Consider the following 19,940-nt stretch of genomic DNA (forward strand, 5'->3'; position numbering starts at 1 on the left):
CGCCAGTTCTTATTGACGTAGAGACACTGACCACCTCCATGGGTCTTACTGGAGGTTACAGCATACCTGTACACCCAAAGGGTGATTAGGCTTTATAAATAGTGCACAAGGACTGTAGTGAACAGGTATAATGATGCTTTAGATTGGCCCCATTTCATTTTGCTTACAAAGTGAGATCTGCCTTGATTTTGTCAGAGTGGTGTTCATCTCAAAAGTGCATTGTATTTACAAGTGGTAAGAAAGGCAAATGCATTGTTAGCATTCATTTCGAGAGGACCAGAATGTAAGAGCAAGGATGTGATGCTGTGGCTTTATAAGGGATTGGTTAGTCCACGCTTGGATTATTGTAAGCAGTTTTGGTACCCTTCTTTCAGAGAAGATGGGCTGGCATTGGAGAGAGCCAGAGCAGGTTCATAAGAATGACTCTGGCAATGAAAGGGTTAATGTATGAGCAAAGTGTGATGGGTCTGGGCCTGTACTCACTGGAGTTTAGAAGAATGCAAGAGGATCTTATTGAAATTTGTCAAATATTGAAAGGCCTAGTCTTAAGTGGATGTGGAGAGGATGTTTCCTGTAGTGCGTGAGTCTAGAACCAGAGGGCACAGCCTCAGAATAGAGGAAAATCCATTTAAAACAGAGATGAAGAACTTTTTTTAGTCAGAGGGTGTCGAATCTGTGGAATTCATTGCCACAGACAACTGTGGAGCCCAAGTCACTGAGTATATTTAAAGCTGAGGTTGATAGGTTCTTGGTTAGTCAGGGCATCTAAGGCGGAAGGATGAAGTTGAGAGGGATAATAAATCAGGCATGATGGAACTTGATGGACTGAGTGGCCTAATTCTGCTCCTATGTCTTATGGTCTAGTTGTACTTATTATTCAATAGCGTTCACAGAGAGATTCCCTAATCATTTCCACTTACGCATTTATTTTCTCCTGCTGTGTTTTTGGCAGGACTTTCTATGTACTATTAATTTTCTGCATGAAAATAATCATTTAAGTACTCCCTTTGTTCATTAATGAAAGGGTTTGGTTTGTTTTGATCCATATCCAGTCAGGTTTTTTTTAATGGGAATAGATTGTAAAGCTTCAGTGATAGTGTTTTCGTTATTTTAAAATATTTGTGTTATTTTGATCGGCCCAGGGTGGGTAAGAAATAGGGATGAGACTGGTCTCCTTTATGAGAGCTTCCCTATTTAGCTAGATGTTAGTTGATCTCCTGCCTTATTATCCCCATTATTTGTGCCTTTCTCTAATACGCTCAGTGAGTGAACGCCCATTACCTCAGTTGGAAAAAGTTCACAAATATTCACAGTACCTCTTGAGTGAAGGATAAGTCATGTTGGCCAATGCACTATTTTGAGAAGGAACACTTCATGTCTCTCCTCATCCAACTGCGAGTGTGTACAGGTTTAGTCTGTGCAATCTCTCCTGATAGGACAATTCACTACCGCTTTCTCCCAAGTTAAGTATGTCTTCCTCAAGTCAGCAGTTCAAATTTGTTCATAGTACTGTACAAAATATTCCAATTATGGCCTCATCTGGCTTGTGTATCATTGTTGACTGACTTCTTAGCTTTTTGTTACTTTGTTCTCTTCTTAATAAAAACTATGATTGTCTAATTGCTTGCTGTGCCTGCAAGCAGATAAATCCAGATTTTCCATATAATACTCAATCTAACAGCTTCTTACCCACTGATTTAATTTGCCTGTCTTTTGCATCCAGTTTTCTAATATTACCAGATCTGAATACATTGTACACCATTTCCTCATCTAATCAATTCAGATGCTGAACTTCAAAGTAGCCTGCTGATCTAGATATTGCACATTATTACCATCATTTGTTTTCTGTTCACTAATCAATTTTTAGTCAATCCTTTCAGCCTGAATCTTTTGAAATCATCTTTTTTATTTGGCATCTTAGAACATAATTTTGAAGATCCAAACAGTCTGTATACACTGTTTACCTCCTATTTGCAATGTTATTTACTGCACAAAATACACAACTATTTATCACCTTTTCCATGAGACCATAAGACGTAGGAGCAGAATTAGGCCATTCAGCCCACTGAATCTGCTCCACCATTTCATCATGACTGATCCTGGATCCCACTCAATCCCATACACCTACCTTCTCGCCATATCCTTTGATGCCCTGATAGATCAGGAAACGATCAACTTCCGCCTTAAATATACCCATGCAATCTGTGGCAGAGCATTTCACAGACTTGCTACTCTCTGGCTAAAAAAAATTCCTCCTTGACTCTGTTCTAAAGGGTCACCTCTCAGTTTTGAGACTGTGCCCTCTAGTTCTGGATACCCTCACAATACTCCATGGGACCCGACTAGTGTCTTATGAATGCTCAGCGTTACCTCTTTGCTTGTATATTCTCTTCCTCTTGAAATAAATGCCAACATTGCATTTGCCTTGCATGAGGACTCTCAATCCCTCTGCACCTCTGCCACTTTTTTTTGCCCATTCTTCCAATTTGGCTAAGTTCTGCTGCGATCGCATTGCTTCCTCAGCAGTACCTACCCCTCTACCTATCATCGTATCAACTTTGCCCAAAGCCTTCAATTCCATTATATAAATCTCTGACAAATAATGTGAAAAGCAGCGGTCCCAATATTGACCCCTGAAGAACACCACTAGTCACTGGCAGCCAACCAGAAAAAGCCCCTTTTATTTGCACTCACTGCCTCCTGCCTCTCAGCCATTCCACTGTCCATGTCAGTATTTTTCCTGTAACACCATAGGATTTTATCTTGTTAAGCAGCCTCATGTGTGACACCTTATCAAACGCCTATCTAAGAAAATAACAACCACTGCCTCTCCTTTGTCCACCCTGCTTGTTACTTCCTTGAAGAACTCTAACAGATTTGTCAGACAAGATTTCCCTTGGCAGAAACCATGCTGATTTTGACTTATTTTTATCATTAGTGTCCATATGCCCCGAAACTTCATCCTTAATAATGGACTCCAGCACTTTCCCAACCACTGAGGTTAGACTAACTGGTGTATAATTTCTTTTCTTTTGCCTTCCTCCCTTCTTAAAGAGTGGAGTTGTATTTGCAATCTTCCAGTCTTCTGGGACTCTGCCAGAATCATGATTCTTGTAAGATCACGACCAATGCATCCGTTATCTCTTCAGCAACCTCTCTCAGGTCTCTGGGATGTAGTCCATCTGGCCCAGGTGACTTATCCACCTTAAGTGCAAAGTACCCATTAAGTTCATCTGCCATTTCTTTGTCCCCCATTACTACCTCACTAGCATCATTTTCCAGTGGTCCAGTATCAACTCTCACCTTCCTTTTACTCTTTTATAATTATTTTATAATTTGGTGTCAACCTTATCTCGTCCTGTTAAGATCCACCTTGTACCCATGTCCTTATAAGAACTTCTGTTTATCTAATGACCATCTTTACAGATTTGCACTTCTCTGTTTGTCTTTGTCTGTCAGTTTCCCGGGGCCATTCTTAAAATCTGGAGATTTTCTGGAAGATCAAAATCAATGCCATCTGTTGTATCAATTTCTTTTGAAACCCTGGGACATGGATCAGCAGGTTCACAACATTCACCAGCTTTTGTTTTCATCAATATCCTCAATACTGATCCATTAAATAGAACTTTCTTTATGCCTTGCACTCGGCTACCCTCCTGTCATGGAACTTTTAGTTGTGTTCTTTTTGCTATCCTGATTGAGTCAGTGCCTCGAAAAGTCGACTGTTTACTCTTTTCCATAGGTGCTGCTTGACCTGCTGAGTTCCTCCAGCATTTTCTGTAAGGAAGCATTTGTTTCTCTGTGTAATGCACTACAATGTTTACATTCATGTTGTTTTAGGTCATTTTAAGATGGTTGGTTGTAAAGCACAACCTGAGATGCAGTGCCTTGGTGTATTCAGCAACAAGACCAGAGGGGTGCCTGTTGAGCTGTGCCTGGAGACCTGGAAGTAGGCAGATTGACAGGTGGACAAAGTTCTTAGTGGTTTCCATGGCAACAACTTTGCTTTCCCAGTGCCTGTTGGTGTCAGGTGTCAAGTCAAAGGGATCTCTGGCATCCAACAGCTGTGATGCCATCAAACTGGCTGAGCAGCTAAGCAAATGAAGGAAATTAAAGTCAAATTAAAATGAAGTCAAAGTAGATCAAAAGAAGCAATTATTAAATTGTGCTTATACATTACATAAAATACTAAAGATGCTGCAGATGCTCAAACTGTAATTAAAAGTAGAACTTTTTATTTGCAAATGATTCACTATTTTGAAATATTCATGCAATGATTCTATGATATGTACTTAATACTGTATTCCATTTTCAGAGGCAAAGTTTGCTGATCTACAATATGTACTTAATTTATTTTTGTTTCATGATATGCATGGGAACAAGCCCTTCTGGCCTATACAGTTACACCCATCTGGCCAATTACTCTAATAACATGTACGTCTTTGGAATGTGGGAGGAAACCTCAGCACCTGGAGAAAACCCATATAGTCATGGGGGAACATACAGGTGACGGTGGGAATTGAACCTGGATGGCTGGAGCTGGAATAGCACTGGGCTAACCCCTACACCGCCGTATCGCCTCCTTTTAAATACACACCCTGATACCGTGTAACTAAGCACAAGCACGAGAATGTCTCCAGATGCTGAAAGACCAAAGAGAGACACAAAATGCTGGAGGAACTCAGCACCTCAAGCAGCATCTATGGGAAAGAGTAAACAGTTGACATTTCAGGCCGAGACCAGTCCTGAAGAAGGGTCTTGGCCTGAAAAGTTGAATGTTTACTCTTTTCCGTAGCTGTCTGACCTGCTGAGTTCCTCCAGCATTTTCTGTCAGGAAGCATTTGTTTTTCGGTGTATTTTACAGTGGGACTAATGCACTATAATGTTTACATTCATGTTGGTTTACATCATTTTAATGTAAAAGCACAACCTGAGAAGTGCTCAGTTAGCAGCAATAACCTCAGGGCTTACCCCTTAACCAACGCTGGTGCAACCATCCTGATAATGCTGTCAATTTTGCAAAATACAGATGGTAAATTCTGCAGCAAAATCCGGACCTGCTGGTTATATCTGACATGTCTGTAACCTCTTTCCTTTCTTGAGGCAATCTTCCTTACAATGAGTCAACTGCAAATCTTGTGATGTGAACCAAGAGCTATTAATTAACCCTTGCTGTGCTTTCCCAGATGCACTGCAGAACCTTGTCGGACAGCAGAACGCGCGACATGGGATCATTAAAGTCTTCAGTGCGCTCCAGGAATCCAGTGCCAACAAGCATCTCCTCTACGTGAGTACCATAGGAACTACGTAACACTGTGTGGGCTCAGCTGGTGGCATTTACAGTATGACTAACTCTTTGGGTATAAAGATGACAGTGTTGTTGCTGATTAACTGGACCCTGACAACTTGCACTCCTTCCTCACTCACACTTTACTTGTGCACAAGGAAACTGCTTGGCCCCTGTTCTGAACCAGACTATTCTGAAGTTTGAATAAAGGAATATAATTTTTATACAGAAATTGACTTGTTGGACACAGATATTGATACAGTAGAAACTTTGTATGCAATTTTGATCCCATCATTTGCATATGTATGTACCAATCCTAATGCATATTTCAAGTATTAATAACCAATTAAATCTGTGTTAAAAGTCAGTGATACTTGGGGCTGAGTAAAATATCGGTCCAATTGTAAGTTTGGCCCTAGAATCCTTCATTTGCATCTTTATCTTGTCTTGGTATGCTTGGTGACCTTGGTTCTCAGGCTTCAAAAGAAAGGCTGCACAAGATCGTGAAGCTTTCAAGGGCCATATTCAGCCTGGGTGACTGCTCTATGTCTGAACACTGTCTCTGTCAGCTTATCATTTTGACCCTTGCCTTACTGGGCTTCCACACTCAAGAAAAGACTGCACAAAGGGAAGTCTTCCTCTCAAAGTATGGTTCAGCCTGAGATTGTGCAGTGACTCCATTCTGTTCTGTCAGCACGTAATTTTAACCGTTTCCTTGTCACAGCTTCCACAACAGCTGGCATCTCCCCTTCATCCTATCGCCTGCTCCTTCCCTTCTGAGGCTAACTCTTTCCCAGACCAAAGATAAGATCTGAACTCTGATCTGTGACACTATTACACTTTCTTGTTTTAGCACTCACTCCCTGAGACAAGGACTATGCCTCTCAAGATTTTATGTACCTCTGTGAGGTCAGTCCTCAATCTCCTACATTGCAGGGAATAAAGTCCCAACCTCTGCTTGTACCCCAGGCTCCCAAGTCCAGGCAACATCCTGGTAAATCTTTACTACACTCCTAGTTTAATAACATCTTTCTTATAACTGGATGATCAATACCGATTCTTCTCCCTTCATTAAAATGTGGTACTGTTGTGTGGTGGGAAGAGCATCAATTACACTAAATATGTGACAGGGAGAGGCCAGGCTTTAAAGGGTCAAAGGTGGGGGAGGGAGCAAATGTCCTACTAGTGCACCTCTCTGTACTATCTCAGGCTGTCTGCACTGAGTCAGTGCTCTTGCATCTTGTGCTGACAATATCGAGATTGAAGGAAGTAAATATAAGTTAGTGGTTCTGATGGATTGAAACAGTAGGGCTTTCAGAATACATTTCAGATACAGTGGATTCCGAATAATTGGGCCATTAGTTAATCAGAGCAACCACTTATTTGGGATAACTCTTAAAGAACAAAACCTAATCGTGAAAATAGCCAAGATTACCTTCATTTATTTGGGGCACGGGGCCACTTAATTGGGACAGGAGACTGCTGCCAAACAGTTTCCAGCTACAGTCAGTCATGTGCACTTGTGTAGCCATTTGACACTACACCATGCTTAGAGTGAACTGTTTTTAAATAGCATCAGTTACGTCTGTCTGTGATCAAAAAGCAGTGTTTTTTGTCACTGATAGTTGGTAAGAAATAAGCAGTAAGACAATTCAGAACTGTTTTGGCTTGGAGATGCCAGAAATGGCCAGGAGTGAAAATGAAGCAATTTTACTACTTCAAGAGGCTAGGCACTATGAAGAATTTGAAGGTATCTATAATCAATCTGGAATGTTACAATGAAAATGAAGATTTGGAGGATGCAATTGCCAAAAACATTGTATGAAGTCAGTCCATTATCTCTTTAGGTGTCTGTGCTGATTTTGTTCATTTACAGTCCATCAAAAGAACACGGCAGTGCACACTGGATGAATACCTCTGCCAATAACTATTAGAAACAGTTTTATAGTTCTGTAGTAGTATTGGTAATGTTCTTATTTGTTCTGTAGTTCACTTAAATACATAATTTGCTTCTCTATTAAATGGTAGTTTGTCTTTTGTATGCGTTTTTAACTATTTCCATAAAACTTCGGCCTGTTCATTGGGCCAAAATGTACTGGTCCCAATTAACTGCAATATACTGTATTCATTTATAAGCCTGAAGAAGACTATTGAACTATTCTTTCTATGCCTGTCTTGAAAAAATTCTGTAGGCTAATCCTACTTTGAAGGCCTACCTTCAGCTTTACATCAAAGTACTATTTAAATGTGTTACAAGTTCCTAGCTCTCCTACCCGTTCAGCCAGTAAGTTCTAATCGCTTCTTCATCTGAAAAAAAAGCACCTCAATTTATCAATGATGCTAATGATCAATGACATAATTTCCCCATTTCCTCAAGGAACTAACTCCTTCAGATTTACTGTTATTTACACATCTTAATTAACTCCTGCTTCCTACAGTACTGTGTAAAAGTCTAGGGCACCCTAGATTTTTAATATAAATTTTGTATTAGATGTTTATTTTTGTCTTCTGAAATAGTATACCAGCAGAAAAGAGCATATTTAGATTTGCAAACATTCATTTTCCAAACAACAATTAAGTGTAAAAGGGAATATTTTGTTAAAGAAAGTAACATATTAATTTATAGACCATTTTCAAATAAAAACTTGATTATTTTAGGCCATATAGCCCAGTGCAAGAATAAACAAAGAATTCAAACAGAATGCTAATTAGCAATGTCATAATGAGCTGAATGAACTAAACTGATTAACTGAAAAGGAAAGGGCGTGGAAGAAATCAAACCGGTCAAAGAACAACCACAGTAAAAGTTGAGAGTGTGGCAGATGTGACAGTTTAACCTTCAAATCATCAATTCTTACACCATGGCAAGAGTGAGCATAGCAACAAGACACAAGGTGGTCATCCTGCACCAGCTAGTTCTCTCCCAAACAGTAATTTCACTGCAGACAGGAGTTTCAGGATGTGCTGTCCAAGCTTTTCTGGAGAAGCACAAAGAAATGGGTCAGGTTGAGAAATGGCTCAGGTTGAGGGCCAGAAACACAGTGGCCAGCCACAGAAACTGAGTGCAGCAGATGAAAGATGCATCAAACTGACGTCCCTTCTAATTTGGAAGAGGTCCAGCACAGCTAACAACTCTGAACTCACAGAAACTTGTCAGAAGTAATCTTCATGGAAGAGTTGCTGCCAAAATGCCATTCCTCCAAAGAGGAAACACAGCCAAGAGGCTCACCTATGCACAAAAACAGGACTGAGGTGCTGAACAATGGTAGCAAATGCTCTGGACTGACGAGTCAAAATTTGAAATTTTTACCTCAATTAGAAGGCAGTTTGTCCATAGAAGAGCTAGAGAGCACTACATGGATGAGTGTCTGCAACCAACGGTGAAGCACGAGGGAGGATCCCTGCAAGTTTGGGGCAGAATTTCTGCTGATGGAATTGGTGATCTGGTCAGGATTAATGGAATCCTCAATGTTGAGAAGTACAAGCAGATTCTTATCCATCACACAGTACTATCAGCAAGGCATCTGATTGATCTCAACTTCATTCTGCAGCAGGACGATGGACACAAACACATGGCCAAGGTCATAAAGGACTACCTTCAGCAAAAAGAACAAGGAGTTCTACAACAGAGGATATGGCCTCCTTGGAGCCCTGATCTCAATGTCATCAAGGCCGTCTGATATTATCCTCAGCAAGCAAGGCAGTCAAAGTCTGCCGAAGAACAGTGTCAAATCCTCCATGGTGCTTGGAGCAACCTACCAGCCGATTTTCTTATAAAACTGCACAGCAGTATACCTAAGAGAATTGATGCAGTTTCACAGGCAAAGGGTGGTCACACGACATATTGATTTGATTTAATTTTTTTAACTGTTTATTGCCCTTTATAGTAATGTTTTTGATATTTAGAAACTTTTCATGTCATTATTTTTGAAAGCATCTTCGCTTTACAGCTTTTTGTTACATGTGCCTAAGACTTTTGCACAGTACTGTATATTATAGAGAAAGCAATCCAAACCTATGCTATCTTTGCCCACATTTAGAATGCCCCAGTCCTGGCAACGTACAGCACCCTTTCCAGCACATTCATATCCTTCCTGTAATGTGATGACTAGGACTGTGTGTAGTTCTCGAGCTGTGGTTTAATTGCTGATACAGTTCTAGAGTAACCTTCCCTGCTTATATTTTGTTTCATGGCTAATAAAGTGTCCCTTTTTAACCATCTTTTTTACTGTTCTGCTGCCTCTTAAGAATCTGAACATGTGCTCCAAGGTCTTTAATCACAAGATATTGTGCAGATTCTGGAAATCCAGACCAACACTCCCAAAATGCTGCAGTAACTCAGCAGGTCAGGCAGCTTCTATGGAGAGCAATCTGCTGTCTGACTTGCTGAGTTCCTCTAGCATTTTGTATGTTTCGCTCCACGTGCCTCATGTCTTCTTACTGAATGTATATTCTCATTTTGCTTCACCTCCCCAAAGTCATTTTCTTACACTCCTCTGGATTGAGTTCTATTTGCCACTTCTACTGTCAAACTGACCAAATTATCAAATAAACCCTTACTGTCCAACAAGTTACTTTTACCAAGACCTCTGCATTTAAGTCTAAGTCATTGTTATATTGGCACAAAAAGAACCCCTGGGAATACTACTACAGCTGTTTCAGAAGTTCAGTTTTTTACCACTTAGTACAGAATCTTCTACATTCTTTCAATGAATTGGATCTGCCAACCTGACAGCTTTTGACTTAATGCATTTTAATTGGTTATTTTTGTAATACAGAGACATCAACCGTTTCATCTTAAGCAAATCATATCCTGTTCTTATTACCTAGTCAAGCTGAATAGCAGCATGTTGATTAGCATCTCTACAGCTGTGCTAATTGCTAAAAATACTAAAAGCCTTGGGCTTTTTTTATGCGTACACAAATTCTAGTGAGGAATAATGCATACCATGATTCATTAGCTTAATTCAGGTGGAAAAATAATAGTTATTATCTAATTCTGACGTATGCATTGCTTAAGGTTTAATAATGAAAGAGGTTGTTCAAACTGTGTAGATAAGATGTGACAAAATGTCACCAAAAGAAATGTTTTTTGTATGTTATTTTAACTGAAATGTTAATAAAATGTCAGTCATGGCAGAGAGATGTGGTGATTGATTAGGTCAGCAAGGCTGTCTCATCTGTGGTCGATGAGGCCATGCCGACGCAATTCCCAGTTGACCCTCCAGGTTTTCTGCGTAAATGGTAAGCTTTTGTTCTTAATTGTCGGCTTGAGAATGTGATATATTTGGAAATTAGTAGCTAGTTTTGAGTGGGGTGGAATTTCCAAAAAATACTTGAACTCCTATGGCCTTATCAGTCTCCCAGATACTTGTATTCCTCCACTTCTGGCCTCTTTTGTAGATTGCATTATAACTGTTCTGCTTATCCTAGACATGGTCCCACCAAACTTCCAACTATTTCCAGAGGACTGGAAAATTGCAAATGTCCCTCCATCCTTCAAGAAGGGAGGGAGGCAGAAGAAAGGAAACTACAGGCCAATTAATCTGACATCATTGTTTGGGAAGATGTTGGAGTTGATTATTAAGGATGAGGTCTCAGGGTACTTGGAGGCACAAGATAAAATAGGCCTTAATCAGCATGGTTTCCTCAAGGGAAAATCTTGCCTGAAAAATCTGTTGGAATTCTTTGAAGAAATAAAAAGCAAGATAGACAAAGGAGAATTGGTTGATGTTGTGTACTTGGATTTTCAGAAGGCCTTCAACAAGGTGCCACGCATGAGGCTACTTAACAAGCTATGAGATGATATTATATGAAATATAGCATGGATAAAGCAGTGGCTGAGTGGCAGGAGGGAAAGAGTGGGAATAAAGGGAGCCTTTTCTGGCTGCTGTCAATGATGACTGGTGTTCCACAGGGGTCTGTGTTGGGACTGATTCTTTTTATGTTATATGTCAATGATTTGATGATGGAATTGATGGCTTTATTGCAAAGTTTGCAGACGATATTAAAATAAGTGGAAGGGCAGGTAGTTTTGAGGAAGTAGGCTACAGAAGGACTTGAACAGATTAGGAGAATGAGCAAAGAAATGACAGATGGAATACAGTGCCGGGAAGTGTATGGTCATGCACTTTGGTAGAAGAAATTAAAGGGTTACCTATTTTCTAAATGGAGAGAAAATACAAAAAAAATTGAGGTGCAAAGGGACTTGGGAGTCCTTGTGCAAGATTCCCTAAAGGTTAATTTGCAGGTTGAGTCTATGGTGAGGAAGGCAAATGCAATGTTAGCATTTTTTTCAAAGGACTAGAATATAAAAGCAAGGATGTAATACTGAGACTTTATGAAGCACCAGTGAGGCTTCACTTAGAGTATTGTGAGCAGTTTTGCCCCTTAGAAAGGATGTGCTGAAACTGGAAAGGTTCAAAGGAAATTCACAGAAATGATTCCAGGATTAAATGGCTTGTCATATAAAGAGCATTTGATGGCCCTGGGTTTGTATTCACTAGCATTCAGAAGAATAAGGGGTGACCTCATTGAAACCTTGATAGAGTGGACCTGGAGACGATGTTTCCTATGGTGGGGAGTCTAAGACCAGAGGACACAGCCTCAGAATAGAGGGAGATCCTTTTGGAGGTGAGGAGGAATTTCTTTAGCCAGAGAGTGGTTAATCTGTGGAATTCTTTGCCATCAGCAGCTGTGGAGGCTAAGTTTTTATGTATATTTAAGGCAGAAGTTGATAGATTCTTGATTGATCAGGGCATGAAGGGATACGGGGAGAAGGCAGCAGATTGGGGCTGAGAGGAAAATTGGATCAACCATGATGAAATGGTGGAACAAACTCAATGGGCCAAATGGCCAGATTTTGCTCCTATATCTTATGGTCTAATGGTCTTATACAACTTCTTAGTGAGATTATACTTCCCCATGATTCTCATTGATTTACATTTTATCGAGGCTGCTTGATACTGCAATTAATTAGTTGTTAAGGGAAGCTATTATGACTACACTTTTGGAGCAAGGTTGCAATCAGGCTTGGAACCAATTACATCTGGCTAAATCCTGACTGAGCACTATTGATCAAGTTGTTGGTGATAGAGTGCAACTGGTTAGGCAGTCCTCATCTTCCCCATGACTCGTCTTGCGATCATACCCAGCCAATGTCATTTAGCAGGATTGGAATTGACCTGCTTTTTACACGTAGACACATAGGACAAATATAGATAATTACCTCAATTATACCAATATTGTAACCTGAAACTTTGGCAAGGTTTGGAACACAAGTCATCAGAAATACAGCCGGAATGTCATTGGATCTTTATTATATCCAGTCCGAGCTCTTTCTTGATAGTATGTGAGGTAAATTGCATTGACTGATGAATGGCTTATGTAATAGTGGGCATCATAGGAAGTAGCCAATATGGAGCATCCATTAGGAACTTTTGAATGAAGGTCTTTAGTGGATGAGGTCTGGCCTCTTTTGCCTTTGAGGTTAGGACTGTTATTGAAGCTGCATGTGATAAATTGCTTGCACCTTTCGTCCTGCTGTCTGCATGCACAACTAGATTTGTTGCTGGATAGTTCCATGCTCTGCTGGGGTTAAGAAGTCTGTTAGTCCTGCCTGCTGAATACAGCTTTCGCCATTCAGTACATGTGATCCTATAACACAGACTGATTAACTCATTGATGGTGCCTTGTTTTCAGGGGCTCCTGGTGCTCTTCTGTGCTCCACACACATCCTTCCCATCTGATAACAGTGGCAGTGAATATGCCAGGCGGTACAGATGTATAAGCACAAGACATTCTTCAGATGCAGGAAACACACAAAGTGTTGGAGGAGCTAACCAGTTCAGGCTGGACCAGGTAGAAGCTGGAGGTATTAGTTGGAAGAGGTAAAGGCTGAGAAAGAAAGAATCTAAGCAGGGAATCATAGAAGAAAGGAAAGGAGGAGAACCAGAGGGAGGTGATGGGTAGGTGAGGAGATGAGAAGGGGAGAGAGGGTAATCAGAATGAGGAATGGAAAAAGGTGTGAGGGTTATTAATTACTGGAAGTTAGAGAAATCAATGTTCATAACATCAGATTGGAGGCTGCCCAAACAGAATATGAGGTGTTATTCCTCCAACTTGAGTTTGGCCTCATCGTGGGAGTAGACAAAGATGTGGCCAGATAATTTGGTATGGGAATGGGACAGATTTGTGGGGATTACAGGTCCTTTGCTGCTGATGGCTTGCAGCACCTCAGTTTTTAACCGCAACATCTATCCTCAGTCTCATTGAACTAGTGGTTATGTCTGACATCATGGGAGGTTGTGCTTTGAACGGTCAGGATATCTTTTGGCCTATCATTTATTGATACTTCTATGTGAAGTAGATGGATGAGGGAAAGTTGGATTTATTTTTGAATCTCCCCCCTCCCTCTCCCCCCTCCCTCTCCCCCCTCCCTCTCCCCCCTCCCTCTCCCCCCTCCCTCTCCCCCCTCCCTCTCCCCCCTCCCTCTCCCTCACTCTCTCACCATAAAAACATTCATTTAAGTTTCTACTGTGTCCTTGCTACTCTTCAAGTGCTCAACACCAGTGCAGACTGAGCAAGTGATTTTCTTTATGCTTATTTTACCTGCTGTACCAAGATGGCACAAGTCCTCCAACCTGGACTCTGCTCTCACCCATCTTTCTGATAGGACCCACATGGTTTGGAATATCTGAGTCAGATTATTGCTTGATTTATATTTTGGACAACTGTCTGAATTTAGATACCAGTTTCTAGATGTCTCTAAAGGGGAGAAGACAGGAAAATGGGGTTGAGTGTGTTAATAAATCGGCCATAAGGCAGAACAGACTCGATGGGCCAAATGGCCTAATTCTGCTGCTATGTCTCATGTTTGTCAGGTAGACTTTGCAAGATCAACTTTACTGGTCATGTTTTTCCTTCTGCCTTTTTATTCCCGTTCTATTTTATGAACTGTGTTTGAATTCCTCGCTATTATGGTGAGACTGGAATGCTTGAGAGATTACATATGAAGTTGTGAAAGATTACTAGTCTAGTAATTTAACTGCTCTGCCACCATTTTCTCAAAACTACCAGGCAAGCCTTTGGCTGTAAGGCATTTGAAAAATGTGCTTGTTGTTCCCTAGCAGCTTGAATGTGTGTCAGTCTGTGAAAAATGATCATCATTAGACCCAGGATGTTCACCCACTGTACTCCATCATGACCATTTCTGAATAAATGAGTTTTGTTTCAAACAATAAAGAACTAGTCTCAGTAAAGGACTGCAATAAAAATCCATCTGTTTTATTTATGTCCAACAGGGAAGGAAATCTGCTATCGTATACTGGTTTGTCCTGTAAGTGATTCAGGCCCCAGGGACATGGTTGACTCTTAACTGAGTTCATAGTTCTGAAACAATTAGGAATGAATAGTAAATGTTAGAATCAGCAGTAGCACCCATATCTGTGAATTGATACACAGTATAAGAAACTGTCTTGTCTCCCTTTCTCTTCACCATTTACACCTCGGACTTCAACTACTGCACAGAGTCTTGTCATCTTCAGGAGTTTTCTGATGACTCTGCTATAGTTGGATGCATCAGCAAGGGAGATGAGGCTGAGTACAGAGTACGGTAGGAAACTTTGTCACATGGTGTGAGCAGAATTATCTGCAGCTTAATGTGAAAAAGACTAAGGGGCTGGTGGTAGACCTGAGGAGAGCTAAGGTACCGGCGACCCCTGTTTTCATCCAGGGGGTCAGTGTGGACATGGTGGAGGATTACAAATACCTGGGGATACGAATTGACAATGAACTGGACTGGTCAAAGAACATTGAGGCTGTCTACAAGAAGGGTCAGAGCCGTCTCTGTTTCCTGAGGAGACTGAGGTCCATTAACATCTGCCGGACAATGCTGAGGATGTTCTATGAGTCTGTGGTGGCCAGTGCTATCATGTTTGCTGTTGTGTGCTGGGGCAGCGGGCTGAGGGTAGCAGACACCAACAGAATCAACAAACTCATTTGTAAGGCCAGTGATGTTGTGGGGATGGAACTGGACTCTCTGACGATGGTATCTGAAAAGAGGATGCTGTCCAAGTTGCATGCCATCTTGGACAATATCTCCCATCCACTATATAATGTACTGGGTGGGCACAGGAGTACATTCAGCCAGAGCCTCATTCTACCGAGATGCAACACAGAGCGTCATAGGAAGTCATTCCTGCCTGTGGCCATCAAACTTTACAACTCCTCCCTTGGAGGGTCAGACACCCTGAGCTAATAGGCTGGTCCTGAACTTATTTCCTGGCATAATTTACATATTACTATTTTAACTATTTATGGTTTTATTACTATTTATTATTTATGGTGCAACTGTAACAAAAACCAATTTCCCCAGGATCAATAAAGTATGACTAACCTTCTCAGATCATTAATGGTCAGCTGACCGCAGCAACACTGTGGATCAAAGCTCCCTAACCCAAATCCTGCTTTGGATCTCCTGCCCTAGCTCCATCCTTCTCATGGTTACCTGCTCTTGGAATCCAGTTTTGGGATGTCAGGAGCAGTAGGACTCTGATTCACAGAGATCCCACTCCAAAATATGCCATTTGACAGCTGGCAGGTTTCTATTTTACTCAGTGGCTTTTATAAGTTTGACATTTAGGGACATTCGTAAGACTAGAGAGTCATCAAGTTGTACAGCACAGGGTGGCCCTTCAACCCATCACATCATTGTGCCTATTTGTCCTAACCCCATTTACCCGAATTATATCTACAGTCTTTTGCTCTTTGAATGCCTGTTTAAATGTCTCTTAAATGCTGTGATTGTATGTCTCTACCACCTCTCTGGCAGCATGTCTGAGATCCAATTTCATCTTTTTTTTCAAAAACTTACCCCTCCGATTCCCTTCAAACCTCTTGCCACTCGCCTTGAACCCATGATTTTTTGCAGGTTTCTTACTAACTGCCCTATTTATGCCTCTTATTATCTTTGTCATATCACTCATCAGAACCCTTCACTCAAGAGAAAACAAACCCAGTCCATCCCATCTCTGCTTGTACAGTAACCAATCCAGGCAACATCCTGATGATTCTCCTCCGCACTCTCCAGTGCAGTCACATCCATCTTACTGTGTGGTGACCAGAACTGCACGCCATACTCGAAGTGCTGCCTAACCAATGAGAGATATAGGTAAAGTAGATAGCTAGTCTTTTTGTCCAGGATGGAAATGTCAAGGACTAGCTTTAAGGTGAGAGGGGGTAATTTTTAAAGTGTGAGGCAAGTATTTTTTTTATATACAGAGTAGTAGGTGTCTGAAAAGCACTGTCAGTGAAAGTGGTGAAGTAGATGTGACAGTGACGTTTAAGAGGCATTTAGACATGAGCATGCAGGGAATGGAGGGATTTGGATCAGATGTGCCAGCAGATGGGATTGGTTTAATTTAGCATTATGGTCAGCATGGGCATTGTGGGCTGAAGGGCCAACTCCTGTGCTGTTTTATTCTATGTTCTAAACACCTAATGTCAACATTTTTGATTAGAAGCCATGAATACCTGTGGACAGAGCACCCTCTCATGGGGCTTTGTATAACATCAGTTTTTCAGAACCACTTTGTCAGAGCCAATAGTACTTTCTAGACACAGTCTATATATATATATATATATATATATATACTTTATTGTCGCCAAACAATTGGCACTAGAATGTACAATCATCACAGTGATATTTGATTCTGTGCTTCACACTCCCTGGATTAGAAATATTAAATGTTAAAATTAGTAAATATTAAAAATTTAAATTATAAATCATAAATAGAAAATAGAAAAATGGGAAATAAGGTAGTGCAAAAAAAAACCGAGAGGCAGGTCCGGATATTTGGAGGGTACAGCCCAGATCTGGGTCAGGATCCGTTCAGCAGTCTTATTGGATTCAGTTCTACCAAATGGATTTTGAGAAACATTATATAGTAAACTTCATCCCTTTTATCTTTCAGACACTGATGGAGTTGCTGCTGATTGAGTTATGTCCAGAACTGCGAATTCATTTGGATGAGCAAAAAGTCTGCCCAACACTATCGAGCACTTTGTGAATGAGTAAAAAATCATATTGGGACCCTGCTTTTTTTTAAATTGAAGTGGAAGCTGCAGACATTTTTCCAGAGGAACACATTGCTGGGATGTTTTGATGTTTGTTGTTTCGCTGTACACACATGACAGATGCAGCACTAGGTGAAATGACTTTGTCTCAACATGACTGAATCAATGCATAAAGCTCTTTTTTCTCTTTCAAGCTGATATCCAGTAGTTTTCTTTAAGTTCAGATGCCAGTAATTAATGTTGTGAGAAACTGAATAAATATTTTTTAAGACAACTTTGAGAATTGTTTTATTTTTCTTGGTGGTGCAGAGATGTGTTGTATAAGTTGCAAGCTCCTCACAGAACAATTCCGAACATTCCTTATCTGTGACCATTGAGTAGCCTCTGTGTGCAATATGTATGTAGATCATTGTGAATATTTTATTGTTAAATAGAGCTAGATTTTATTTTTACCAAAGATTTCAATGGTGTAGATGATTTATAAGCAATAAATAATGAAAAATAACCTATACTTCTAGTGCAAACGTCTTTTGTGTTGCGCAAGATGTTCTATGAAATGTCATTTATAATTTGGGTTTTTGCTTTCCTTCAGATCTGTTTAGATCTTGATTGTAAAGATGTTTCATTGGCAATGGCTACTTCATATTTCTTAAAACAGGACTGTTCCAGCTGTTGGGTGTGTGAGAGAGAAAGTGACAGCACCTGAGGGAGTCTTGTTCTTGCTAAATTTTGTGTCCTGCTGAGAAACATTAATGATTTCTGCCCATTTGTAAGAAGGCTGGCAATTAGAACCAGCCATCTGAAGAATTGAGTACTCAGTCCTGTTCTATAAGTGTTGAAAATTAAATGTATCACATCATCCTCTGCATTATAATATTTCCAATTAACCAGATCTGTGGGTTGCATGTAAACCACATATATGATGATATTCTAGCTTAAATTAAGCATTTGAACATAGAACAGTACAGGTCCTTCAGCCCATGACATAGTGTGAGACTTTGAACCTACTCCACAGTCAGTCTAACCTTTCCTTCCTCATAGCCCATGACCCTCCATTTTCCTTTCATCTCTGTGCCTATGTAAAAGTCTCTTAAATAGTTCGGATGCATCAGCCTCTACCACCACTCCAGGCAGCACATTGCAAGCACCTTCTGCTCTGGCTACAGTATATATAAAAAAAACTATAACCTCTAACCTCTCCCCTAAACTTTCCTCCACTCATCCAAGGATGTCAAGGATGTCCTCTGGTATTAGCCATCATTGCCCTGGGAAAAAGATGCTGGCTGTCTGCTCTATCTATGCCTCTTATAATCTTTTACACTTCTGTCAAGTTGCCTCTTGTCCTCCTTTGCTCCAAAGAGAAAAGCCCTAGTTTGTTCAGGCTTTCTTTGTAAAACACGTTTGCTAATCTGGGCAGTGTCCTGGTAAATCTTCTCTGCATCTTCTCTGGTTTAGATGAATCAAAAACACAAGATTCTGTAGGTGCTGGAAATCCACCTGAGAGCAACACACGAAATGATGGAGGAACTCAGCAGGTCAGACAGCATCTAAAGCAGGGAATAAGCAGTCGATGATTCGGCCTGAAACATCAACCTCCATTTATTCCCTGCTTTAGATGCTGCCTAGCTTACTGAGTTCCTTCAGCGTTTTGTATGTTGCTCTTAGATGAATTAAATTTAGTTTTTGATGTATTGAGTCGAAATAATTGTAATACTTATTATAGTCAAAAGATGTATTAATGCCTAATTACTGTATCTACTGTATTGAGGGAATAAACTCAAAATTACTGTTGTATTAAATTATGTTTTAAGTCATAGGGTCTGGCTCGAACTTGGGTAAATGCCAATGGCATATTTTCACTGCACAAAATTGTAATCTTCAGTTTTCCATTTCTCATTGCAATGGCTGTTAATTTATTTTCCTTTTGTTTGTTTTCTTCAACCTCGGTACCTCAGTACCATCTCTGAAGGGCAGATTTAGATTATGAAGCAGGTATACCAAATTGCTTTGTGAACCTTATCAGCACAGTATTCAACTGCAACACACTCAGATGAAAGTAATAAGCCATTCAGCCCCTCATATCTCTTCTGTAATTCTGTTAAGTCATGAATTATCTCTTCTCCTGCTCCAGATACCCTTGAAAACCCTCCAGCAAAAATTTGCACTTTATATTGCAAAATATCAGAATCAGGTTTACTATCACCAGCACATGCCATGAAATTTGCAATACATAAATTATAGTAAGAAGTATATATATATATACATATGTATTAAAAATGTTATATACAGAAATCTGATGGCAGAGGGAAAGAAGTTGTTCCTGAATCGTTGAATGTGTGCCTTCAGGCTCCTGTACCTCCTTCCTGATGGTAGCAATGAGAAGAGGGCTTGTCCGGGGTGTTAGGGATCCTTAATGATGGATGTTGCCTTTCTGAAGCATCGTGCCTTGAAGATATCGTTGATGCTTGGGACACTAGCGTCTATGATGGAGATAACTGAGTTTACAACTTCCTGCAGCTTATTTGCATTCTGTGCAGTCGCCCTCTCCCAATACCAGACGGTCATACAGCCGGTTAGA

The 19,940-nt window shown here is 40.5% G+C and overlaps 1 protein-coding gene across 5 annotated transcripts in view; it reads left to right on the forward strand.

Moving 5' to 3' along the window:
* Positions 1-19,125, forward strand: part of snx25 (sorting nexin 25) — a 309,072-nt gene extending 289,947 nt beyond the window's left edge. For all 5 annotated transcript variants that reach the window (XM_072257752.1, XM_072257750.1, XM_072257754.1 and 2 more), the window contains exons 19-20: positions 5,187-5,287; positions 17,260-19,125. In XM_072257752.1, the coding sequence (XP_072113853.1) occupies positions 5,187-5,287; positions 17,260-17,355 (197 nt within the window). In that variant the 3' untranslated portion in view covers positions 17,356-19,125. The remainder of the gene's footprint in view (positions 1-5,186; positions 5,288-17,259) is intronic.
* The last annotated feature ends 815 nt before the right edge of the window (positions 19,126-19,940 follow it).

The sequence above is a fragment of the Mobula birostris genome, chromosome 5, assembly GCF_030028105.1.
Source record: "Mobula birostris isolate sMobBir1 chromosome 5, sMobBir1.hap1, whole genome shotgun sequence".
Lineage (NCBI taxonomy): Eukaryota > Metazoa > Chordata > Chondrichthyes > Myliobatiformes > Myliobatidae > Mobula > Mobula birostris.